General features: G+C 44.1%; 2 protein-coding genes across 2 annotated transcripts in view; both read right to left on the bottom strand.

Moving 5' to 3' along the window:
* The window catches only part of caln1 (calneuron 1), a 104,263-nt gene extending 101,564 nt beyond the window's left edge, over positions 1-2,699 (bottom strand). Inside the window, exon 1 of the mRNA XM_024442829.2 lies at positions 1,970-2,699. The gene's annotated coding sequence lies outside the window, so the exon portion shown is untranslated. The remainder of the gene's footprint in view (positions 1-1,969) is intronic.
* Positions 233-26,278, bottom strand: part of tyw1 (tRNA-yW synthesizing protein 1 homolog (S. cerevisiae)) — a 104,938-nt gene continuing 78,892 nt past the window's right edge. Inside the window, 2 exon segments of the mRNA XM_042294944.1 lie at positions 233-452; positions 3,417-3,442. Of these exon segments, the coding sequence (XP_042150878.1) occupies positions 233-452; positions 3,417-3,442 (246 nt within the window).

The following is a 26,278-nucleotide window of genomic DNA, read 5'->3' as shown; positions in this document are numbered from 1 at the left end:
GAAGACAACTGAGGTTAAAGTATACCAGCAATATTGATTACAACTCTGGTATTATATATTCAAGTGACAAAGGAAAGATAACAAAATAAATATTCTGCAACTATAGTATACTGTGTGAAAAGACAAGCACACAATTCCTAGTCCCACACAGCTCAGTCTACTACACAGGTTATACGTGTATGTGAGCAGGTTGTTGGAGACCCCAGTTTCCCAGTCCCTGCTGTTCTGTTGCTTACCCATTCTGATACTCTGTGTTGGGGTACAGATGCAGTGCAACAGGCTCCTTCACCGGGCTCTCCATCAGGTCTCTGGGGGTAGGGGTTCCTAAGCCCGGTAACTCTCCCTCTCCTTCTCCTCCTACCTCAGGTACAGGCTCCTCTGTCCAACCCAGAGGCTCCTGCTCTGTCATCTCCTCCTCCATCGGACGGCTCCGCAGGCAGAGATTCCTAGTCCTAAACACAGCAGCAGCAGGGTGCCTGTCCCCAGACAACTGAGCCCGACTGCTTCCTCCCGAATTTGGGCTTCTCCCAAAGCAGCAGCATCAGTATCAGGAAATCCGTTGTTAATATTTGAGCCATGGAAGTGGCTCACTCACTGACTCACTTTACTGACTCTCCCATTCTCTCTCTCTCTCTCTCTCTCTCACACACTCACTCATTCACTCAAGCATTCCTCCACATGGGGAAACACAGTTGAAGACTCATTATTGAGTCTTCAACCGCCTGAATTTGATTTGATTTATTGAGTCCCAATGACTGACACGGCCTTTCCTCTGCGGCTGCGCTAGCGCTCACACCCTAGCAGCGTGTATTCACAGCGCGTAGCAGCATCATGTGCGACAAGAGGTCGAAAAAGGCTACCTGGTGCGCGACATTCTTAAAAATATGTGACATGCAACGATAAGCAAGCGTAAAAAGCGGGCGTCACTGCAAGGCTCAGCAGTGATACAGGCTCAGAGGAGCGCTCATAGCGCCTCACAGCCCCCGCGGGATGGACAATCGGCTCGCTGAGGCAAGGTGTTCTAATGAAATGTGTGAACACAGAAATTCACACCTCCAGAACATCACAGCTCTCCAGAAGAACTTCCGGTAAATTGTTAACAACACACTCATCATCAGTATGATAGAGGGTCAGTGTTGACATGGAATGATCTGATAATCATAATACATTTGGATCAATTATCAGTCTTAACCAGTCACTAAAATGAAATGTAACCTTTATTTAACTAGGCAAGTCAGCTAAGAACAGATTATTATTTACAATGACAGCCAACCCCGGAAGACGCTGGGCCAATTATTCGCCGCCCTATGGGACTCCCAATCACGACCTGATGTGATACAGCCTGGATTCGAACCAGGGACTGTAGTGACCCTTCTTGCACTGAGATGCAGCGCCTTAGACTGCTGCGCCTCTCGGGAGCCAATTTGTCTTGGTCTTTTCTTATTTACACTGAAATGTGCAGTGTCTTGTGATCAAAATCAAAATGAACTCGCTAATTCATGCCATAGTAGGCCTGCCATACAAGATCGAAATGATGATGCAGTGCTGTGATTAGCTTAGTTTTTCTCTTTATCTACTTCATAATGTCAAAATAAAGCCTGTTCTCTATCACAATAACACCAATAGAGAAATGTAATTATGATGGTCTGATGAAGACTTTGCTATTAATTAAGCCTACTCTAAAAATAAAGCCAGAGGATGAATTCGATTCCATATAACACAAATTTAAGCAATTCTAAAATTCAAACATCATACTGAAACACTCTGAAAAACTCCATCCAAAATTATATTCACTCCATCAAAGAATGACCAATCATACTAGACAGAGGAACGTATGCTATTAAATAACAACAAGTGTTTAACAACCACCTTGTCTAAGGCAGTCGAAAATGGGCTATTTCCAATGGGTACCGAGAAGTTCAAATGTTACTGAATATGACTCAAATTATATCTTGAATTCCAGACTTACCGTTTTTGGAGAGCAGTGGGATGTCTTTGAAAGCGATTAATCAAATCCGTAGTCGACAGGATTCCCGAGTTAGACGCACTTGGATCCAGTTAAAATACCTCCCCTGAATTCTCATAAATGTTGGTCTTTTTTATTGTTGGAATAAAATATTCAATTTTAGCTACAATGTGGAACAATTTATCCACCACAACAAAAGGATGCGTTGGTGACAAAAGGATGCGTTGGTTGGTCGTCTTTCTATTGACAAATCCATGCGTAGCCGACTGGGCACATTCACTGCCCCAGTTCCAGCCGGCGCAATTGAACGGTAGCACTTTTGGACCAAGTCCCATTAATTTTAACAGCCCCTATCAGTCCACACCATATCCATGTGCTACATTGATATTAGGTGCTCACTGCTTATAAAATGTGTCCTAAGTAACACAAGCCGTTTGTTTCGTGTAACCGTCCTATAGCTGGCAGATGTATTGGTGCCGAACGCCTGGAGAGGTTGACGCTTAGAGCCTTCAGCGGCGTTCAAGACGACGCTCCCACACAATCAGTGTCTCAGGAGTTCGGTGTTTAACGGTTGTTTGCCTCGCCAATCCACGTTTTTATGTAAATTCTAGGTTTTCTACGGAGAAACTGTTCCCAACCTTATGAAAATGCTTCAGTCATAAGTTCTTCTTCCAAAGGCTGTTGTTAACCAATGTGCCCCCCGCGCTCAACAAGGAGACTGACCAGGCAAGAATCATTGCTCAACTGGTTTAGCACAGCCTACTATCCGTCAGGTCTACGCGCCTTATCGAAAAGTGGGCTCATTTGCATCCCAATCTGCATCCCAATTTGGAAATGTGGGAGGCTCCAAAATAAATCACAGCAATTATGAAAATGTTTATCTTATACAATTAGGGAACTTTAATATAAATAAAAACATTTCAAAATTGACATGCATAGCCATTACCCTTTTGAGGTTACAAATGGCTAATATAGCCCATTAATTGTCTTCCATACATTTGAGTAAATTTAGATGAAATGGTCATTGGTCACCTAAATCCATCTCATTCATGTTTTTCAATACTTCATTTTAATCTTCCTTTTGGGTGTTCTAGACTTTCAGGCATTTTCAGAAGATTAAACACACTGTATAATTACCATTCCGGAGACTCCTGTTGCAACATTATAGTCTGCATGAATAGAGAGAGATTGCTATAGATTTCACAGTCGCCAACAGAATAATTGTAATTTTCCCCATTATACTGAGGCATATCTCCAGAAACTCTCTTGACAGGCACTCCTCCCCGGGAGGAGGACTGTCACCAAAAATTGGCTTTGGCATTTCTAACACACCGGACCATTCTTTTCTGTTAGGCCCCCACACTGTCCATTTTTTCTTTGAGACTCATACACGGGCATTTTTCTTGACAGATAAGCATAATTAGATGATTAAATTAGCCATGACACCCACCTTTTCAGATTGTTCTGAAATCGGTTCTGTAGATAAAAACAGATAAGATCATTAATTAACTTATCATTAATAAGTTAGTTTCTATTAATATTTAATACAAATATATCTCAGGGATTTGTATAGCTTCATAATGAAGATTACATTAGATTTGCAGCTAAATCCCATGTGTCTGGATTGGGTGAGAAAATGTGCGTATACCATAATATTTAAAGTCCGTTTTGATTTGAAACTTGTGAGGCCTGTAGTATAGAGGCAGCAAGCTTGAAGTTTGATTTACTTATGACATTATCATTTCATGGTAACTTAGATGATTAAATTAGTTTTGGCATCCACACTCATTAGTTTCATGAATAACTTTACTTATAGTCTTTCATCACTGTAGGTGTTAGAGACAATGTGGATCCAGGCCAATGTGTCCATTGGTACGTACTATCAGAGAGGAAGAGGAAGAGGCCCAACTCGGCGGAATATCTGTCTCTCTCCAGCAGGTGGCGTTTTTTAGTTGTTTCGCCAGGAGATTTTGTGTGGAGGTCAATTAGAGTGTTGAATTTGATCAACAACAACAAAAAATGACTGGTTTATTTGCTACGTGAGGTTTATTTGATCAAATATAAGTTTCATAATGCTTAAGTTGTTACGAGTGTACAGGTATAAGTAGGACAACTTTGGGAAAAAACACTTTATATCGGAGATGTCTCAAGATGGCTATGCATATTCATGGTACAAGGCTAGTAGCATAGCATGGGTGTCTTTTTGATTATTTCTTTGGACCCTCATGTCTTGCTCATTCTTAGAAAAAAGTTTGGTCTAAATCAGATCTTAGGTACAATAATTATTGAATATTATATGAATCCTATAAATTAAAATGGCCAATTGGGTGTAATCAATTAGCTTAATTTCTCAGAGATGAAATTATATTTCAACAAAATAATGTTTCCGGAAGGAGAAAACCTATTCAGTTGTACAACTGAATGCATTTTCCACATTTAATCCAACCACTCTGAATCAGAGAGGTACGGAGGGATGCCTTAGTCAACATCCACATCTTCGGCACCCAGGGAACAGTAGGTTAACTGTCTTGCTCAGGGGCAGAACGACAGATTTTTAATTTGTCAGCTCAGGGATTTGATCCAGCAACCTTTCGGTTACTGGCCTAACGCTCCTACCTGTCATGCTACCTGCAATATTTATGTTATCTGTTTCTATCTACAGAAACAATTTTTCAGAACAATCTGAGATAGTGGGTGTCATGGCTTGCTGAAATTACATGGAACAAACCCTGTGAGAGTAAGTTAATTAACAGAAGAGCATAAAGACATAGGGAAAACAACAACAACAACCAAAAACACTAATCCATTCAGTAGCTGAAACAGGGCCGGATTACCGAACCAGCATGCTGGGTACGTGCCCCAGGGGGCCCACAACAACAACCCCTGGAGGTCGGGGGCCCCCCAGATACCATGTGAACACGGCGGTTGTGGGCCCCCTGGAAGTTGTGGCCCCCCCAGATATCGTATTATGAACACGTCAGTCGGGGCCCCCCCAGAAAGCAAATGAACACGTCATAAGCTATGGCAAAATGTGTAGAAATGGCAAGAAATTAGCTTTAAATCAGCAAATCTTTCTCTGAGCCTCATGGCAAAATGTGGCAAAATGTGTAAAATATCATATAGAATTGTGCATACCATATAGAATCTGGTCACTGTGTTGTCTGTGCTGTGGGAATATTTGCAGTAAGCGACTAAGCCACTTGATAGTTCATTATTCAAACAAATTAAGAGTACAGCAAAGCTAATTAAGTATGCTGTTCGAGTACAGTGGAGATTTTGTTGCTATTCAAGATTTTTTAAAAATCATTATGACCTATTCTTCGCTCTCTCACACACACACACACACACACACACACACACACACACACACACACACACACACACACACACACACACACACACACACACACACACACACACACACACACAGTTGGACTTCATCACAACATCCTCTATTCTCCCTATGAGTGCTTGTCCTCCCCAGAGACCCAGCTAGGTCTTTATTAAATCTCTGTTGAACGAGCTGTTATTGATCGTTACATGGCACTTCATTAGAACATGAAGACTGCAGCCCTAACCAGAGAGAGCAGATTACAGCAGAGTACATTGGATGGGACAGGTAATCGCAGACCCTACATTGCATAGTACATCCATGCAGTCAGTGAGATGGTGAGGTTTGTGTCTTTTCGGAACCCTGTGTATTCTCCTTGTCGTTCAGTGGAAGGAGTTCTGCTGTGTGGCTTCTGGTGTACTTCATTTTATCTTGAAAAGCCACTAGGCCGAAGTTCAAATGCCATGTTCACCATTGTGTACATGAAAAAAAAGACAAGCTCACTACATTGTTTCATTCCAGTTTATCATTATTTTCTGGTGTTCTGTGCTCCACCAGTCGGAATGCTGTAGGAGTACTGATCTGGTCTAACGCTATGCAGGTCAGTGGAGGTTGTTGCAAGATGTTGAGCTCCCCAGCTCTTGAAGTACTTCTAAGGAACCACTTTGTTTAGGGTGGCCTAGCATGTGTTCATTGTGTCTTTGGCAAGCCTCAGAATCTGTCTGTACTACAAAGCTCCAGGTACATTTTTTCAAGTACAAGTTTATGTTACAAGTTTACAGTTCATTACAACAGATAAAACTGTGGGCTTATGGTCACTGTGTATTGTAGTCTGCAGGCGTGGTCACTACACTGCTCAACACAGAGCCTCAGAAATGTTCAGTAACCTTATTAACGCTGTACTTACAGTCGTGGCCAAAAGTTTTGAGAATGACACAAATTTGAATTTTCACAAAGTCTGCTGCCTCAGTTTGTATGATAGCAATTTGCATATTCTCCAGAATGTTATGAAGAGTGATCAGATGAATTGCAATTAATTGCAAAGTCCCTCTTTGCCATGCAAATGAATGCCAAAAACATTTCCACTGCATTTCCGCCCTGCCACAAAAGGACCAGCTGACATCATGTCAGTGATTGTTTCGTTAACACAGGTATGAGTGTTGACAAGGACAAGGCTGGAGATCACTCTGTCATGCTGATTGAGTTCAAAAAACAGCCTGGAAGCTTCAAAAGGAGGGTGGTGCTTGGAATCATTGTTCTTCCTCTGTCAACCATGGTTACCTGCAAGGGAACATGTGCCATCATCATTGCTTTGCACAAAAAGGGCTTCACAGGCAAGGATATTGCTGCCAGTAAGATTGTACCTAAATCAACCATTTATCGGATCATCAAGAACTTCAAGGAGAGTGGTTCAATTGTTGTGAAGAAGGCTTCAGGGTGCCCAAGAAAGTCCATCAAGCGCCAGGAGCGTCTCCTAAAGTTGATTCAGCTGCAGGATCGGGGCACCACCAGTACAGAGCTTGCTCAGGAATGGCAGCAGGCAGGTGTGAGTGCATCTGCACACACAGTGAGGTGAAGACTTTGAGGATGGCCTGGTGTCAAGAAGGGCAGCAAAGAAGCCACTTCTCTCCAGGAAAAACATCAGAGACAGACTGATATTCTGCCAAAGGTACAGCGATTGGACTACTGAGGACGGGGGTAAAGTCATTTTCTCTGATGAATCCCCTTTCCAATTGTTTGGGGCATCCGGAAAAAAGCTTGTCCGGAAAAGATAAGGTGAGCGCTACCATCAGTCCTGTGTCATGCCAACAGTAAAGCATCCTGAGACCATTCATGTGTGGAGTTGCTTCTCAGCCAAGGGAGTGGGCTCACTCACAATTTTGCCTAAGAACACAGCCATCCATTAAGAATGGCACCAACACATCCTCCGAGAGCAACTTCTCCCAACCGTCCAGGAACAGTTTGATGCCTTTTCCAGTATGATGGAGCACCTTGACATAAGGCAAAAGTGATAACTAAGTGGCTCAGGGAACAAAACATCGATATTTTGGGTCCATGACCAGGAAACTCCCCAGACCTTAATCCCATTGAGAACTTGTGGTCAATCCTCAAGAGGCTGGTGGACAAACAAAAACGCACAAATTCTGACAAACTCCAAGCATTATAACAACGAAGTTGCTGCAAACAACTAATTCTGGTTATTTCCCTCCGACATCATTGCACATGAATAGAAGCATATGTAATGCAATTATGCAAGAATGGGCTGCCATGTGGCCCGAAGTTAATTGACAGCATGCCAGGGCGGATTGCAGAGGTCTTGAAAAAGGATCAACACTCCAAATATTGACTCTTTGCATCAACTTAATGTAATTGTCAATAAAAGCCTTTGACACTTATGAAATGCTTGTAATTATACTTCAGTATTCCATAGTAACATCTGACAAAAATATCTAAAGCCACTGAAGCAGCAAACTTTGTGGAAATTAATATTTGTGTCATTCTCAAAACTTTTGGCCACGACTATACACTTAAAGCAGACCAAACCTTTGACCAGTAAGCACTGCTGTGAGTGACTCAGTTCTACTGACCCAGGGCAGCCTTTGCTCTGGGCAGGTATCGACTAAAGCATTATAGCCTAGCAATTAGTATGCCACAGGAGGATTGGAGCTGACATCATGATAGAATACATCACCCATGGACTCAAATTAGCCCCGTTCACTGATCAATGACCGCATAGCGTAGGTGGGTGTTGGGGAACAGAACGCTATCTTACTTTAGGGGTGTTAGGAATTTTAGTGTGTGTTTGGGACTTATCTGTGTGAACAATACCTTACTATAGGGGTGCGATAAACTTCATAGTTTCTTTCTGTCTCTCTCTTTCTCGGTTTGTGCGCCCTTGAAGGTGATGAACAGCATATTTGCGATGATCTTTGTCTTTTGTGTGTGTGTGTGTGTGTGTGTGTGTGTGTGTGTGTACGTATGTGTATGTTGCATGTTGCTACAGGAGGTAGGGGCTCCATCGCTGAAACAAAACTTATTAGCTCATCACACACCCTTATGGGGGCAATGCACTCCACCCTCCAGCTTTGCCGTGTAATATTCCTGATTTATCATCACACAACGCTACATAAATACCCCATCCCTTACCACCACTGTTCTACTGGAAATAGAAGAGTGATTGGAGCCTGGTTTTAACCTACAGAGATAAATGTTGCCCACACACGCACACTCGGGGGCCTTGAGAAGGCAGTATTTATTCATTCCATTACAGGTGTAAGGAGCTGTAATTTTTCTGTCTGTCTGTCTGTCTGTCTGTCTGTCTGTCTGTCTGTCTGTCTGTCTGTCTGTCTGTCTGTCTGTCTGTCTGTCTGTCTGTCTGTCTGTCTCTCTCTCTCTCTGTCTGTGATTTATACTCCAGCCAATGCATCTCTCTCTCTCTCTCTCTCTCTCTCTCTCTCTCTCTCTCTCGTGTGATTTATACTCCAGCCAATGCAGGTGATCATTATAAGAGGCCTACAGGCTCCTCATCAATTCTCCCTGACGCCTGTCTGCCTGCCCCCACTCCTTATCGTTCTCAGGAGATTGGCGCCGGACCCGGCCATAGCCCAAAGGCAGACAGAGAGGTGGTGGGAGGTTGGAGGGTGGAGAGGTTGGGCCTTGAGGTTGGAAGGTGGAGGGCAAGGAAAGCTGTTGAAGTCTCTATCCCTTCCTCACACTATAATTTCTTTAGCTGCTAAACGCTGCTGTCGACCGCCCCTAGATACCGGCCGGACAAGACCAAAATTAAAGATGTTTATCCCTCTCCGTGGATGTGAAATGGATGAACAGTTTCAGCAAGTTGGGATGATGAAGCTAGGTTTAAATCTAGGACCTCTGTGGGGAGGAATGATGTCTTGTATTGGCAGCAGAAAGAATGATACTGACAATCTGTGAGCTAAGAAGGGAGGGATCAGATGATAGATCTGAACACAGATCATTTCTGTGTAGGATTGGATTTTCAACGCAGGTGTTCATTTATTTCACAACCTTTTAAACAGGTTTAGTAGCAGTTCCGTATGAAACATCAAAGTCTGCACAGTATAATTCTAAATGATAATACTTTTCCAGTCCTCTTTATACAGTGTCACACTTAGACTAGTGTTGGACCCACCACTGGTGTGTGTGCGTGCTAACCACACTCTAAATCATAGTTACTCCTCTGATTCACGTGTTACTCCTCTGACTTTCTCCTTATTTTCCTTCACTCTGCTTCTTCTTTTTCTCTCCTCCTGCATGGTGCTAGCCTTGGGAGATTGTGTGTTCTGTACTCGTGTTCTGCGTTAAGGTTCAGAGCAGCAGCACAACTTGCTGGCTGGTATTGCTGGCTGGTATTGGCCGTGCAGCCCTTGTGAACTTCTGAGACTCAGTGGCTGTGTCCCAAATGGCACCCTATACCATTTGGGATGTGCAGCCAGTCTCACTGTTGTTCTCTTCTCAATAGTGTTCCTCTCCGGCGCACCACCACAACAAGACTTGGCTGGGGTTCAGGTTTTAATGTGATTGATTGATTTCTTAAGCTTGAGTTTCAGACTTTTACATTTTTTATTTCACCTTTATGTAACCAGGTAGGCCAGTTGAGAACAAGTTCTCATTTACAACTCCTACCTGGCCAAGATAAAGCAAAGCAGTGCGACACAAAAAAAAACACAGAGTTACACATGGAATACTTATTTCCCTCATTAAAATGCAAATCAATTTATAATATTTTTGTTATGTGTTTTTCTGTTGTTATTCTGTCTCTCACTGTTCAAATAAACCTCCCATTAAAATTATAGAATGATTATTTCTTTGTCAGAGGGCAAACGTACAAAATCAGCAGGGGATCAAATACTTTTTTTCCCTCACTGTAGTTGGATGGGCTATTTACAGATGGGCTATGTAGAGGTGCAGTGATCTGTGAGCTGCTCTGACAGCTGGTGCTTAAAGTTAGAGAGGGAGATTTGAGTCTCAAGCTTTAGTGATTTTTGCAATTTGTTCCAATTTGTTCCGGACAAAGGAGGAATTGGCTTTGGGGGTGTCCAGTAAAATATACCTGCTGGAGCGCGTGCTACGGGTGGGTGCTGCTATGGTGACCAGTGAGCTGAGATAAGGCAGGGCTTTACCTAGCAAAGACTTATAGATGACCTGGAGCCAGTGGGTTTGGCGACGAATATGTAGCGAAGGCCAGCCAACGAGAGCATACAGGTCGCAGTGGTGGGTAGTATATGGGGCTTTGGTGACAAAACGGATGTCACTGTGATAGACTGCATCCAATTTGCTGAGTAGAGTGTTGGAGGCTATTTTGTAAATTACATCGCCGAAGTCAAGGATCGGTAGGATAGTCAGTTTTACGAGGGTATGTTTGGCAGCATGAGTGAAGGATGCTTTGTTGCAAAATAGGAAGCCGATTCTAGATTTAATTTTGGATTGGAGATGCTTGGAACTACCCATCCCGGATCCAGGAGAATTGTCATCCAAGGACACAAATTAGCATAACGCAACAGACAAAAAATATTACTAGAAAATATAGTGAAACACAGCTTAGCCTTTTGTTAATCACCCTGTCATCTCAGATTTTGAAATTATGCTTTACAGCCAAAGCAAGACAAGCATTTGTGTAAGTTTATCGATAGCCTAGCATAGCATTATGTCCAGCTAGCGGCAGGAAGCTTGGTCACGAAAATCAGAAAAGCAATCAAATTAACCGTTTACCTTTGATGATCTTCGGATGTTTTCACTGACGAGACTCCCAGTTAGACAGCAAATGTTCATTTTGTTCCGTAAAGATTATTTTTTATAGCCGAAATACCTCCGTTTGTTCTTCACGTTTGGTTGAGAAATCCGCCGAAGAATATTCCAAATTAGAACCATAATATCGACAGAAACATGGCAAGCGTTTTTTATAATCAATCCTCAAGGTGTTCTTCAAATATCTATTCGATAATATATCAACCGGGTCAGTTGGCTTCTTAGTAGAAGCAAAAGAAACTATTACGCACAAATCACTCTGAGAGCCACCAGCTGACCACTGACGCAATGTTGTCGCTCACGCTCATTTTTCAAAATAAAAGCCTGAAACTATGTCTTGTGACACTAGACACATTAGGGAAGCCATAGAAAAAGGAATCTGGTTGATATCCCTTTCACTGCTCAATAGGGACGCATTGGAACGCAGAGGTTTCTAAATAAGAGTCACTTCCTGATTGGATTTTTCTCAGGCGTTTGCCTGCAATATCAGTTCTGTTATACTCACAGACAATATTTTTACAGTTTTGGAAACTTTAGAGTGTTTTCTATCCTAAGCTTCCAATTATATGCATATTCTATTATCTGGTCCTGAAAAATAGCCCATTTACTTTGGGAACGTTATTTTTCCAAAAATGAAAATAGTGCCCCCTAGTTTCAAGAGGTTAAGAGTGTTGGACCAGTAACTGAAAGGGTGCTGGTTTGAATCCCCGAGCCGAGTAGGCCAAAAAATCTGCTAATGTGCCCTTGAGCAAGGCACATACCCCTAATTGATCCTGTAAGGCGCTCTGGATAAGATTCTGCTAAATGACTAAAATATGTGTTAGCATGCATTTGTGGTACGATATGTCTGTATGTGTTCTTTAAAGACACAGTTTGAGGTGTTTTGACTGAGTGGGTCTATTTTCGGTGTGTTTGGTTGTGTGTGGGTTTTGTGCAGCAATCAGTGTGTCAGTGTCTCTCAGTACAGTAGGATATATGAACAGGAAGTAACCTAGTGCAGCAGGTAACATTCCAGGCAGAAGGAACAGTGAAGAGAGAGGTCCACATTACTGAACCTGAATTTGTAAAACCAAATATACATACCTTGTAGTTTCCAAAAATCACCCCCCTTCCCTCTCTCTCTCCCCCCCGACCTTCTCCTATCTCTCCCTCCCTCCCTGTTACCTCTCTCCAGGGAGTGACATACTGTGGAGAGAACTCGGCCAGTAGCCTGACCATGGCCAACATGCCGTGGCATGAGGAGGTCATCCATTTTGTCCAGCAGCTGGCTGACATGCTGCCTCAGTACCAGATCACTTGTGAACATGAGCACTCCAACTGTCTGCTCATCGCACACACCAAGGTTATCCATTACACACTGCACCACCAACTGTGTGACCTTAGTACTTTGTCATTAAACCATTAGAGGTTAACTTCATTCATTTGTTTGTATATTAATTTAATCATTCATTCATTTAACAAAATTTCTCTCTCTCAGTGCATGCTGGGAGTTTTTTGGAGTTTCAGTGTTTGATGTGGAGGGCTCTGTCCTAACTAACTTTCTTTATTCTGTCCTTGGTCTTTTCTTTCAATTTTATTTTCTATGGTGGAGTGTTAATGCACAATTTGTTTCAGCGGTATCCACAGGTTTTTTCAAAGTTAGGGTGGAAGAGGACAGAGATAGTTTCCTGGAGTTTGGAGAGTGTGGTGTGCGCAATGGCTTCTCAGCCTAGCGCTGAGGAGACGCTGTCGATATGGCATGGATTCAGGTGTGTTCCTAACAATGATTCAGGTGTGTTCCTGAACAGGTAGGAGCTGAATTTATACGTTCCGCTTCTAGAATGAACAAAGCTGTGGTTGTGTTCATGAAAAGTGCAAATTTGGTTGGTAGGCTAATTGCTATTGGAATATTTGTAAGGGGTGTGTTGGTGCCAATTTCACCTCTCTCTACCCCTTCAACAAGGATAGTAGTTGCAAATTTGCCTCCATTTATTATGGATGATCAAATCAGGAAAGAGTTGAGTCGTTTTGGTAAGTTTGCTAGTGGGTTTCGTGTACTGTCGGCAAGTTTTCAGGCAGATGCCGATAAGCACGTTGTTTCATTCCGTAGGCAAGTGTTTGTTTCTGAATAACAATGAGCAACAGCTAAATGTGCATTTTAAAGTGAGGCATGGGGAGGGGCTCTACGCAGGGTTTGCCAGCACAGATTGTCTACTGTGTTTTGAGTGTGGGGTTTTGTGGCCTTAGAGTTTTACTTTCCCACATAAAGGTCGTAGACAAGGTGAGGGCACAAGCCCCAGTGGGGGTAATCGAGGTCAACGTGCAGAGGGCAATGAGATGCAGACAGCAGAAGCTGGGCCTAGTCAGGCTAGAGATGGTGGTGCAGATGAGGCTGGGTCTAGTCATGCTATGGATGGTGGTGTAGATGAGGCTGGGTCTAGTCATGCTATGGATGGTGGTGTAGATGAGGCTGGGTCTAGTCATGCTATGGATGGTGGTGTAGATGAGGCTGGGTCTAGTCATGCTATGGATGGTGGTGTAGATGAGGCTGGGTCTAGTCATGCTATGGATGGTGGTGTAGATGAGGTTGGGTCTAGTCATGCTATGTATAGTGGAGGCTGGGTCTAGTCAGGCTAGAGATGCTGGGGTAGCTGAGGCTGTGTCTAGTCATGCTATGGATGGTGTTGTAGATGGGGCCTAGTCATGCTATGGATGGTGTTGTAGATGGGGCCTAGTCATGCTATGGAGGGTGGTGTAGATGGGGCCTAGTCATGCTATGGATGGTGTTGTAGATGGGGCCTAGTCATGCTATGGAGGGTGGTGTAGATGGGGCCTAGTCATGCTATGGAGGGTGGTGTAGATGGGGCCTAGTCATGCTCCTAGTCATGCTATGGATGGTGTTGTAGATGGGGCCTAGTCATGCTATGGAGGGTGGTGTATATGGAGCCTAGTCATGCTATGGAGGGTGGTGTAGATGGGGCCTAGTCATGCTATGGATGGTGTTGTAGATGGGGCCTAGTCATGCTATGGAGGGTGGTGTAGATGGGGCCTAGTCATGCTATGGAGGGTGGTGTAGATGGGGCCTAGTCATGCTATGGATGGTGTTGTAGATGGGGCCTAGTCATGCTATGGAGGGTGGTGTAGATGGGGCCTAGTCATGCTATGGAGGGTGGTGTAGATGGGGCCTAGTCATGCTATGGAGGGTGGTGTAGATGGGGCCTAGTCATGCTATGGAGGGTGGTGTAGATGAGGCTGAGTCTAGTCAAGTTATGCTAGTGGGTGAGGAGAGTATAGTGAGGAAGTGTAAGAGACTAGGGGGGAGGGTGTCAAGAGGAAAAGGAAAAAGGGGGAGAAGAAAGGAGGTGGGAGGGGAGAGGCTGGTGTGTTCAAATGCACCATGGAACCTTTGCCTGGTGCTGGGGGGGGGGAAGGCCCTGACCAGAGAGGAAGGGCAAGTGGTCAGGATGAGAGATGGAGATGAGGAGGAAAGTGAGTCTGAGGAAGAGGAGGATGATGAGGAGTTTTTTTCCTCTTCAATGGGTCTGGAGCTGACAGCCAGTCAAGCAGAGGGGTCAAAGTTCACGTTGAGGGAAATGACAAGGTTCCTGAATGAGACCAAGAAAGTTTGTAAGATCTGAGAAAGTTTGTAAGATCAACACAACATGCTATGAAAAATGAGGGGCATGGTGTCCTCTCACCCAGGAAATGGTTTAGGTTGAGGAACTGGGTCACAACAGTGCATAAGGGTCTACCTTCAGACACTGTTTAGATGAATAGTTTCTTTCTGGCACTGGGGATTTTTGAGCTTTGCTATTGGTCTCTTTCTTTGCTAGCTTTTCTCCCACTTCTTATGGAGACTCTTCGGGTAGGACCGCTCAATATAAATGGTGCCAGAGATGCGGGAAAGAGGAGTGTGTTGGGTGGATATGTAAAACAAAAAAGTATAGGTGTTGTTTCTGCAGGAGACGCATAATGATATGGTGAATGAAGTCGATTGGGGGCTCTGGTGGAAAGGGGCAAGTGTGTTGAGCCATGGGACAAATTTTAGTGCAGGGGTGGCAGTCCTTTTTGTATTGGGTCTATCTGTAAAACTTTGCTCCTCAAAGGAGGTGTGTAGTGGTAGGCTGCTTGTTGTAAAAGCAGAAATTAACAACATGGGTTTTGTCTTTATAAATATGTATGCTCCTAACACAGAGAGAGAGGGGGAGTTCTATTTGGGTGTCTTAGACAGGAACTCTCACAGGTAGCGCCTGAGGAGACGCTGGTGGTCAGCGGGGACTGGAACTGTACAATACATTTTACGAAAGACAGAAATGGGGAAGAGCCTCATTCAGTGTCAGTGGGAGTGTTAAGGGACATCATTAATCAGTTCAACCTAGTGGATGTTTGGAGAACTAAACATCCCAACACAATACAGTATACATGGGTGAAGGGTTTTGGGGCTAGGGTGAGTGCAGCCCGACTTGATAATTTTTACATGTCCAGGAATCAGAGGAATAGGCTGCTGTGCGCTACCATTCTCCCGGTGGGGTTTTCGGATCACCATATAACCATGGCTCAGCTGTCTATTTCACCAGGGCCCCAGCAAGCATCCTATTGGAAGTTTAATGTAAAGCTTTTTCAAGATGCCACTTTTTGCTCAGATTTCCAGACCTTTTGAGAAAGGTGGGGCAGCGAAGAGAGGAGTATGAGTCTCTGAGTCAATGGTGCAATGTGGGGAAAGTCCAAATTCGACTTTTCTGTCAACAGTATACAGCTCTCTCATCCTCAGAGGCTAGGAGAGTATTGGGGGAACTAGAGAGTTGTATTAGTGAGATGGAGGTAGAGATAATGGGGCAAGGCAATGTAGGCCTCCAGGCTAATTTAGCTGAATTATGTAGGGACCTGGGCAGTTTTTTCCAGGTTAAAGCAAAGGGAGCACTTATAAGAGCTAGGTTCTCCATGCTCAAGGAGATGGATGCTCCCAGCTCCTTCTTCTTCGGTTTGGAAAGACAGAGCGGTGAAGCCAAGGGTATGCATTGTCTATGGCTGTCTGATGGGCGGGTGACCTCTGTGGTGGGATGAGATGCGGAGCGGACTGTGGAGTTTTATACTGAGTTGTATAGGGCAGAAATGTGTGATCCTATGTGTGCTCAGGTCTTGTTCGCAGGACTCCCTAAGCTCTCTCTGGCACAGATGGATGAAATGGACATTCCTCTGTTGTACCATGAACTGGCAGAGGCCGTAACTCAGATGTCCCCTGGTCGTGTACCAGGGGTCGATGGATTCCCAGTTGAGTTTTATAAAACATTCTGGGGAATAATTGGACTGAACTTCTTTTGCGTGTTGCGTGAATGTGTCGGGGTAGGAGAGTTGTCGCTGAGCTGCCGTTGGGCGGCTCTGACTCTCCTACCCAAAAAAGGGGACTTGTGTGAACTTAACAACTGGAGGCCTGTGGCATTGCTCTGTGCAGACTACAAGATATTTGCCAATGTCCTCTCTAACAGACTGAAGTCCCATCTGGACTTGATAGCACATAAGGACCAAACATATTCGTACCAGGACGCTCAATAACGGACAACTTGTTCTTAATCAGAGACATGTTGGACTTGTCGAGAGGTTCTAATGTGAACTTTGGACTGGTCTCTTTAGATTAAGAGAAGGCTTTTGATAGAGTGGACCATGAGTATCTGTTTAATGTGATGTTTGGGAAGAGTTGTTTTTTACCTGTGTGAAGCTGTTGTATGCTGGGGCATCATGGATGGTCAAGGTGGGAGGGGGGCTCAGTAGGCCAGTCTGGGTGAGACGGGGCATTAGACAAGGATGCCCTCTATCTGGGTAGTTACAGTGCCTTGCGAAAGTATTCGGCCCCCTTGAACTTTGCGACCTTTTGCCACATTTCAGGCTTCAAACATAAAGATATCAAACTGTATTTTTTTTGTGAAGAATCAACAACAAGTGGGACACAATCATGAAGTGGAACGACATTTATTGGATATTTCAAACTTTTTTAACAAATCAAAAACTGAAAAATTGGGCGTGCAAAATTATTCAGCCCCCTTAAATTAATACTTTGTAGCGCCACCTTTTGCTGCGATTACAGCTGTAAGTCGCTTGGGGTATGTCTCTATCAGTTTTGCACATCGAGAGACTGAAATTTTTTCCCATTCCTCCTTGCAAAACAGCTCGAGCTCAGTGAGGTTGGATGGAGAGCATTTGTGAACAGCAGTTTTCAGTTCTTTCCACAGATTCTCGATTGGATTCAGGTCTGGACTTTGACTTGGCCATTCTAACACCTGGATATGTTTATTTTTGAACCATTCCATTGTAGATTTTGCTTTATGTTTTGGATCATTGTCTTGTTGGAAGACAAATCTCCGTCCCAGTCTCAGGTCTTTTGCAGACTCCATCAGGTTTTCTTCCAGAATGGTCCTGTATTTGGCTCCATCCATCTTCCCATCAATTTTAACCATCTTCCCTGTCCCTGCTGAAGAAAAGCTGGCCCAAACCATGATGCTGCCACCCCCATGTTTGACAGTGGGAATGGTGTGTTCAGGGTGATGAGCTGTGTTGCTTTTACGCCAAACATAACATTTTGCATTGTTGCCAAAAAGTTCAATATTGGTTTCATCTGACCAGAGCACCTTCTTCCACATGTTTGGTGTGTCTCCCAGGTGGCTTGTGGCAAACTTTAAACAACACTTTTTATGGATATCTTTAAGAAATGGCTTTCTTCTTGCCACTCTTCCATAAAGGCCAGATTTGTGCAATATACAACTGATTGTTGTCCTATGGACAGAGTCTCCCACCTCAGCTGTAGATCTCTGCAGTTCATCCAGAGTGATCATGGGCCTCTTGGCTGCATCTCTGATCAGTCTTCTCCTTGTATGAGCTGAAAGTTTAGAGGGACGGCCAGGTCTTGGTAGATTTGCAGTGGTCTGATACTCCTTCCATTTCAATATTATCGCTTGCACAGTGCTCCTTGGGATGTTTAAAGCTTGGGAAATCTTTTTGTATCCAAATCCGGCTTTAAACTTCTTCACAACAGTATCTCGGACCTGCCTGGTGTGTTCCTTGTTCTTCATGATGCTCTCTGCGCTTTTAACGGACCTCTGAGACTATCACAGTGCAGGTGCATTTATACGGAGACTTGATTACAAACAGGTGGATTGTATTTATCATCATTAGTCATTTAGGTCAACATAGGATCATTCAGAGATCCTCACTGAACTTCTGGAGAGAGTTTGCTGCACTGAAAGTAAAGGGGCTGAATAATTTTGCATGCCCAATTTTTCAGTTTTTGATTTGTTAAAAAAGTTTGAAATATCCAATAAATGTCGTTCCACTTCATGATTGTGTCCCACTTGTTGTTGATTCTTCACAAAAAAATGCAGTTTTATATCTTTATGTTTGAAGCCTGAAATGTGGCAAAAGGTCGCAAAGTTCAAGGGGGCCTAATACTTTCGCAAGGCACTGTATATACACTAGCCATTGAGACTTTTTTGGGACTGCTACGCAGGAGACTGCAGGGAGTGTGCTGGACAGGCATGGATGTGGTGACAGGCATAGCAATATCAGCATATGCAGATGACGTTTCTGTGATGGTCAGGATATGCAGGCACTAGAGACCAGTCTGAAGGTGTATGAGGGAGCTTCGTCAGCTAAGGTAAACTGGGGCAAGAGCAAAGCTCTGTTATGGGGGGATAGGGCCCCTCATCTGCTTCCAGGTGGTTTGCAGTGGGGTTGTGAAGGGCGTAAAGTATTGTGGGTGTACCTAGGCTCGGAGAGGTGGGTCAGGAAGAACTGGGAGGGACTGTCAGAGGCAGTGGTGTCAAGACTGGCCAGGTGGAGGTGGTTCCTGTCCCAAGTGTCATATAGAGGGAGGGTGCTGATAATCAACAACCTGGTGGCATCTTCCCTGTGGCGTAAACTGGCTGTCCTCAACCCCTCGCCGGTCTGACCTGCAAGCAAGCTGGTGGACTTTTTCTGGTCAAGTCATTACTGGCTGAGGGCGGCGGTGTTGTACATGACCATCCACGAAGGAGGGCGGGGCCTGGTGGAACCGGAGAGCAGGATGGCTGCTTTCCGACTAAAGGCGGTGCAGAGACTGCTATACCATACTGCTGTTGGCTGGAGGGAACCAGTATGAACGCTGCTGAGGGGAGCTGGCTGATTAGGGTTGAACCGGCAGCTGTTCCGCATGAAGCTGGAGAGGCTGAGTTCAGCAGGTCTCTCAGATTTTTACTCTGCAGTGTTGAGGACCTGGAAGCTTCTAAGGCCCACACGAGAAGGGGGTGTTGAGCCTGGGCTGTGGGTGTGGGAGGAGCCTATTTTACACAACCCAGCCATCCCTTTGAGATCGGTTCAGTCGGCCACACTGCAGAGGCAACTGATGGCAGTGGGTTTACAAAGGCTGGGTGACCTGCGACTGCTGGGAGAGGAGGGGTGGAAAACCCCGGAAGTCCTGGCACAACAAACAGGAATAACGTCTCTTAGGCTGCTGGAGAGATTCCTGGAGGAGGTCCTGGAGGCACTGTCTGAGCCGGTAAGGGGGGGTGTTTGAGCGGCCAAAGGGGGGGCACCAATGTTTCCGCCACTGCAGGTGACGGCAGAGACTGGAGACTAGCAAGGGGGTCTGGAGGACTTGTTAGATTTCAACACTCCGAGCCTGGGGGAGTTTGAAGGGGTGGGAGGTAAAGGACGCTACATCCTCTGCGTTAAGGTTAGGAACATTAGGAGCCTAACAGGAGTGAAGGCACATCAGTTTTAGGTGGAGGGGGCTCTACAAACCCCCAGTACTAAAGAGGTCAGGGGACCTCCAGTGGAGGGTTCTTCATGGAGCCCTGGCCACTAACAACTGGTTGGCACGGGTTGAACCGGGAATCGGGCAGGGGTGTCATTTCTGTGTTATGAAAGAAACTGTGAATCATGTGTTTTCTGTGTGCGCCAGGTTAATGCATTAATGTCTCTGTTGGAATGTCTGTGTGAGAGGTTTACTGTTGGGATATTTTTAATGGGATACAGGTATTCGAATAAGGAGAAGGCCAAATGTGTTTTGTTGAATTTTCTGTTTGCTCAGGCGACGTTGGCTATTTGGCTAACAAGGAGGAACAGGGTCGAAGGTGGGGGGATAACAGACCCTGTTCTCTGAGTGCCTTAGGGTTGGATTTCAGTTCTATAGAATGATAAAAGTGTGGAGATGTTTCAGGAGATATGGTGTGTTGGGGGGCTGTCTGTATAGCTGGGGAAGATGTTTTGGATATACGGTTGTAGAAGTGGTGAGGTTTTTTGGTTATTGTGATGTTGTTTTGTATCGTGTGGTAGAGGGAAAGGTGAGTACATGTATGCAGTACAGGATATATTTTCCCTCAATGTATAATGGTGTTTTTTGGCCTTTTTGACCTTGCTACACCAGCCACCTGCAATCAACAAATATGCTTCATATACACACCACAATTCCACCTAAACCTGAGACCCCAGCAAAAAAATTGGCTTTTAATTTATGTGACTTTCGTTTATCTGCATGTCCAGTCTTTATATTTAGCATCACAATGAAGTGTTTTACCATGTTCTTTTCAGGACAACCAGGGCTACAAGTAGAACACTTTGATTTACGTAAAAAGTTGCATTATTGCATTTATTGATAAATGTCAATAAAAAAAGGTCTGCCAAAGCAAAAACCTGATTTAAAAATGAATAGATATGAGTGCTATAAGTACATAAATTGTTTGCTCAGTGGGAAATTAATATCCAACTAGTCAGTGACGACTGTTGGAGTTTGTGACAGCAACTATGTGAACTTATTACAGTATTAGAGACACTATGTCCTGGGATTGTCCTCAATGTTTAATAGGGGTTAGAAGTTCTATATCGCGACGGTGGGACTCATTATGTTAAGCCTCAGACACATACTGTATATGCATCTTTTCCTTGGACTACTTTTCCAGCCAAAGAGGAAGAATGAAGACATGACTCAAGGGGTTTGGCTTTGTTGTTGTTTTCTGTTGTCTTTTCTCATGATCTTTTCCTATCTTCTACTTTAATGATGTCAACTATGGAAGAAAACCTGTGAATTTTTGGCTCTGTCATGGCCCTGCTACATCAGACAGTAGGCTAGTGTTGCGGATTCATCTCTGTCTCTTTTCTCCTCGACACCACAGAAACAGCTTCCTCGACCTCAACAGAAAGTTGTTTATTCATCTTCTGGGGCCCACAATTATGCTCTTTGTCGTCTATTTCATTTGCACATCTTCTTTTTCCTCCCCAAATCTTAGCGTTCTTTACCCGCTTTTATTTGATGTTGCCTGGCTTATTAATGATCTATTAATTATGTTTACCTCTCTCATTCCCCAGTCAGCCTGTCCCGGTTCCCTGCTGTCTGTGTGAGGGAGAGGGAGAGCTAATTGACAGGGGCGGGCACAGCCTTTGATTTGATCCTAATTCAGTCTGTCTTTCTGTGTTGAGTCACTGTGGGGTGTTGAGAAAAGTGTATTTCTGATCTGTATCGTTCCCCACTGAGTCTTCTAGGAAGTCACCACAGAAACAACAAAGATAATATGATCAACAAGGCATAACGATGATAATACTATGACAGAGAGATGGGCAGCTCTAGGCTTCTCTCATAACTGGTGAATGTAAAATTAGCTCTGTCACAAATTAAACTCTTTGAACACTCTATGCATCAGGAATCCTGAGCTGTGAGTGGCAGCCACCTCCACCAGTGAGTGGGCCGGTTGGTCATCTGTCTTGAGGCACCTGCTTTGCTAGAGGTCTGAGGTGGTTCCACCCCACTAATTAGAATAAACACGGGGAAAGGAGAGAGAGGTGGGGGATTCGCTGACACACAGTTATGCCGAAACACACACTGCTAATTATATTTCTCATTTCTAAATACTAGACAAAGGAAGTGGGAGATCTTTTTCACTAACACACCTATTCACACACGCAACAAACACACAGAATGCTCACCTTTCAGATTGGCCCCCTCCCTCCCTCCCTGGTGCCTGTCAAAGTGCTCACTTACGAGACCCTGAGCAATGATGATGGTGATGAAGAAAAGTTCTCGACTCAGAAGGCAGGTGACACATCCGTCTCCTTGCCGACAACATCCCTCCAGCGGGACTGAGTAGGTGGGCACGTTGCAGGTCCCTGACACGCAAAAGGAGCAAAAAAGCCAGTTGTTCCTTTAATTCATCTCTATTTTTCACGAGCCAGCTGGCATTTCTCACAAGGCCACAGTCAATATTTCATTGCATTGATTTCCACCCTTCCTTCCCTCTTTCTCTCTCCTCCCTTCCTCCCTTTTCTCCATCCCCATTTCTCTCTACCCCCCTCCTTCTCTCCCTCTCTCCCTCCCTCTTCTCTCTTTCTTTCTCATTCGAGACCCCAATTTAGACTCTATCCAGTGTAACTTAAATGTCATAATTGAGTGCTTTTTTCTGATGCTGTCTACAAGATTTTATTATCCACCTTTAACAGGACCAAGCAGTATTCTGGCCATTGCGCTTTAGCTCTAAGATGTATGGTCATCAGTTTGCCTGTTTTAAACAGTTATTTCTATAGCCTGAGCATTGGAAAGGAATTTTAAAATACACGTGATTTTAATCTTGTGGAGGGTTATACTGTTTTAAGACTTATTTGAACACCTCTGGAATGTAAAAACAGTATAAATGGGTGTGTGTGCACAACAACGTGCATGTGTGGTACTGCATCTGTGATTGTTCAATAATTGATCCAATCAGTGTACATAAAATCCACAGAGCATCAATCCACAGAGCATCTGAATGCTGTATCTCTATTTGTGGTGTTTTACAATGGAGGCAGTGCTGTTTCTGTCATGGCTGTGAAACATCATTTTACAGTAGAGGAACTGAATAGTTGTTCAGTTCGTTTCTTCAATTGAGATTTATGTAACAGCATCTAACTCTCCTGTTTTAAGTCTCTCTGCAAACAATTTGTTTGTGTGTGTGTGTGTGTACACGTGCGTACTCATGAGCATGAGAGTTTCTTATAGCTGTGATGGATCTCTATCATTGGTGTGTTTCCCCAGGGGACCAGACTGCTGTAAGCCCAGGGCCTGACTCTAAGTGTCACTCTATGTGTGGGCAGGCCCCAGTGCTCTCATACACACCAGCAGATTTGTGTGTAATGAAAACAGCATGCTTACAGACAGTCTCCCCAGAGACAGCTCCTGGACAGAGAGGTTAGAGAGTGCATACTTCTACAAATGGTGCATATGTCTACAAATGGTCTCCCTCCTCATTATCACAAACATTAGCTCCCAATTAGTTATGTTTCTATTTCTTTTAAAGGCTTCATCAGTGTAACCACGTAGCGGTTAGCTCTCCTCTAGACAGTTACTAGACCGTGAAGGCAAAAACATCACAGTTCATAGCTAACATGCTAATGAGTATAGTTAGAGGTTACCTCTCCTCTATTGGTTTAGATAATGACAGCACAGCTAATGGCTAACACGCTAATAGTTAGCGCAACAACTCCTCCAGAGCCCATCAGTGATTGGTGAAAAGTCTATTAATTACGCAAATAGATGTTATATTCCTTCAGTTACTTTCTATGTAGACTGACTCCTATGGCTCTGTTGGTATTTTAAAGCTGTCCTGGCTTGAAGACTCTGCAGTCTCCTCTATATCTATATAGAGTTTCTCATCCTGTAAATGTTCCCATAGAACTAGAGGTACTTATGGTCTGTCAAAGCAAAAACCTGATAAAAATGAATAGATATGAGTGCTGTAAGTACATAAATTGTTTGCTCAGTGGGAAATTAATATCCAACTAGTCAGTGACAACTGTGTGGAGTTTGGAGTTTGTGACAGCAACTATGTGAACTTATTACAGTATTAGAGACACTATGTCCTGGGATTTCCTATGATCTTCTACGTAGAAGAACCCCTTACTTTCGAACGACTCTTGTGTCGCATTGGTGTGTTTCCCGAGAGGACCAGGCAGCTATAAGCCCAGGGCCTTACTCTCTGTGGCTCTCTGTGTGTGGGGAGGCCCCAGTGCTTTCATTCACACCAGCAGATTAGTGTGTTATGAAAACAGCAAGCCAACAGACAGTCTCTCCAGAGACAGCAACTGGGCAGAATGGTTAGAGAGAACAACCAGGGAGATAGATAGTGTTGGAGGAACAGTTGGTGTGAGGAAACTGCTCTAGAATCAGAATGAAGAGATAGCTGAAGAATGAAGCTCAGCTCAGAGACTACAGATAGTTAGATAATACTTCTGTGGTTTAGTTCACGACTATTCATGGTACCTGAGCGATCTTCAGAAAATATAGGGTGTTTAGGAAAATACACAGTGGATACATAATGCCTTCTATACAATAGCATAGAAGTGAGTTGCTTTTAGACTGGATAATAAATAAATGTTGAGATTTTTTCTTGTCTCTTTTTTCTCTCTTTTTCTTGCTCTGGTGTGTCGGCTCTACAAATGGTCTCATTCCTTATTAGCACAAACATTAGCGCCCAGTCGGTTCTTTTTACATTTTTCTTAAAGGCTTCATTAGCGTAGCTACATAGCGGCTAGCTCTCCTCTAGACAGTCACTAGACACTTCAGTCGTCAGTTGAACAGCGTGTTTCCTCCGACACATTGGTGCGGCTGGCTTCCGGTTTAAGTGAGCAGCTGTTAAGAAGCAGCGCGGCTTAGCAGGTCATGTTTCTGAGGACGCATTGACCTTTGCCTCTCCGAGCCCGATGGGACAAGATCGTAACTACCAATTAGATATCACAAAATTGGGGATAAAAAGGTGGGGGAAAATTTGAAATAAATAATACAAATAATCTTCGACACTTAGAAGACCGAACCCAAGATCACCCCGGACACTACACAGACAAACTCCAGTGAAATATATTTCCATGTCACTTATGTCAGGTCTCTTTGGTGTCTTTTGTCATGCTGTGTTCTGTTCAGTTCAATTTGTGTGCAGTTCCACAGCAGCTCTCCTAGTGACAAGGGACCATGCTGGGGTTTTCAACAGCAGGGGTTTTTGGTTTTTGAAGCAGATCTCTTTCTCGGATCTCCATCCCTCTCCTAGATCTCTCTCTTTCTCTCCCTCCCCTCCCTTCCTCCCTCCTGCTCTCTGTCTCTGTAAATTCAATTCAATTCAAAGGGCTTTATTGGCATGGGAAACATACTGTATGTCTACATTGCCAAAGCAAGTGAAATATATCATAAAAAATGAGAGGTAATCATTAAACTCACAATTTCCAAAGGAATAGAGACATTTCAAATGTCATATTTTAGCTATATGCAGTGTTGTAACGATGTGAAGAAATAGTTAAAGTACAAAATGGAAAATAATCTCTCTCTCTCTCTCTCTACATGTATGCCTGCTGAAGTGACTTTGCAGCACTACAGATTGCATACTACAGTTACCGAGCAGAACAGCTCCCACCCTGGGGGACTGCAGCAGTGTTAGTTGTGGTTTGTCTCAGCGTGTGGCATCTGTGGAAGCCAATCAGAACAGCTGGAGAGCACTAATGCAAGCTGGCATACCAGGAGTCACCCTCCCCTTCCCTCATCCTCATCTCAGCTGTGACGGGAAACAGAAAAGAGATGAGGAGGAATGAATACAGGGACCTCTCTCTGTCCTCCATCTCTCTTTCTCAAACACTCTCATTTTCTGTATTTTCTTTCTCTTTTTTTCTCTCTCTCTCGCTCTCTTGCACTCTTTCTCTCTCTTACCCACTCTCAGGAGGAGGGTGGGTTAGTGAGGAGAGAGTGTGATTAATGGAGAGACAGCTGCTTGGAAATGCACTGTGTGACTTTGACCACTGATTCCTAGCCTTAACGATTCCCAGTCTCTACTCAGGGAGTAAACATGCAAGACAAAAACATGCTTTTGAATTTGGCTTTAGATGTGTCTTATGTCTATATAAAGATACACATCTTCTTGACTGGCTGAGTTAAGTTTTATTGTCACATGCACAAGTACAGTGAAATGCCTTTCTTGCAAGCTCTTTCCCAACAATGCAGTAATCAATATCAGTCGTACAAATTGATAGGTTTGGATTTCTGAACTTTAAATGTTATTGATCATTAGTTGTCATAGAGACCTGAGGGGTGCCATAGCCGAGGGGCTAAACCAGAAGTTAATTGTTATCTTGGAATGTATGGGCATCACTGCCTGGTACGGCAATTGCTCGGCCTCTGACCGCAAGGCACTACAGAGGGTAGTGCGTACGGCCCAGTACATCACTGGGGATAAGCTGCCTGCCATCCAGGACCTCTACACCAG

This window comes from Oncorhynchus tshawytscha, linkage group LG13 (assembly GCF_018296145.1).
Source record: "Oncorhynchus tshawytscha isolate Ot180627B linkage group LG13, Otsh_v2.0, whole genome shotgun sequence".
Taxonomy (NCBI): Eukaryota; Metazoa; Chordata; class Actinopteri; order Salmoniformes; family Salmonidae; genus Oncorhynchus; species Oncorhynchus tshawytscha.
This window is presented reverse-complemented; position numbering and strand designations above follow the sequence as displayed.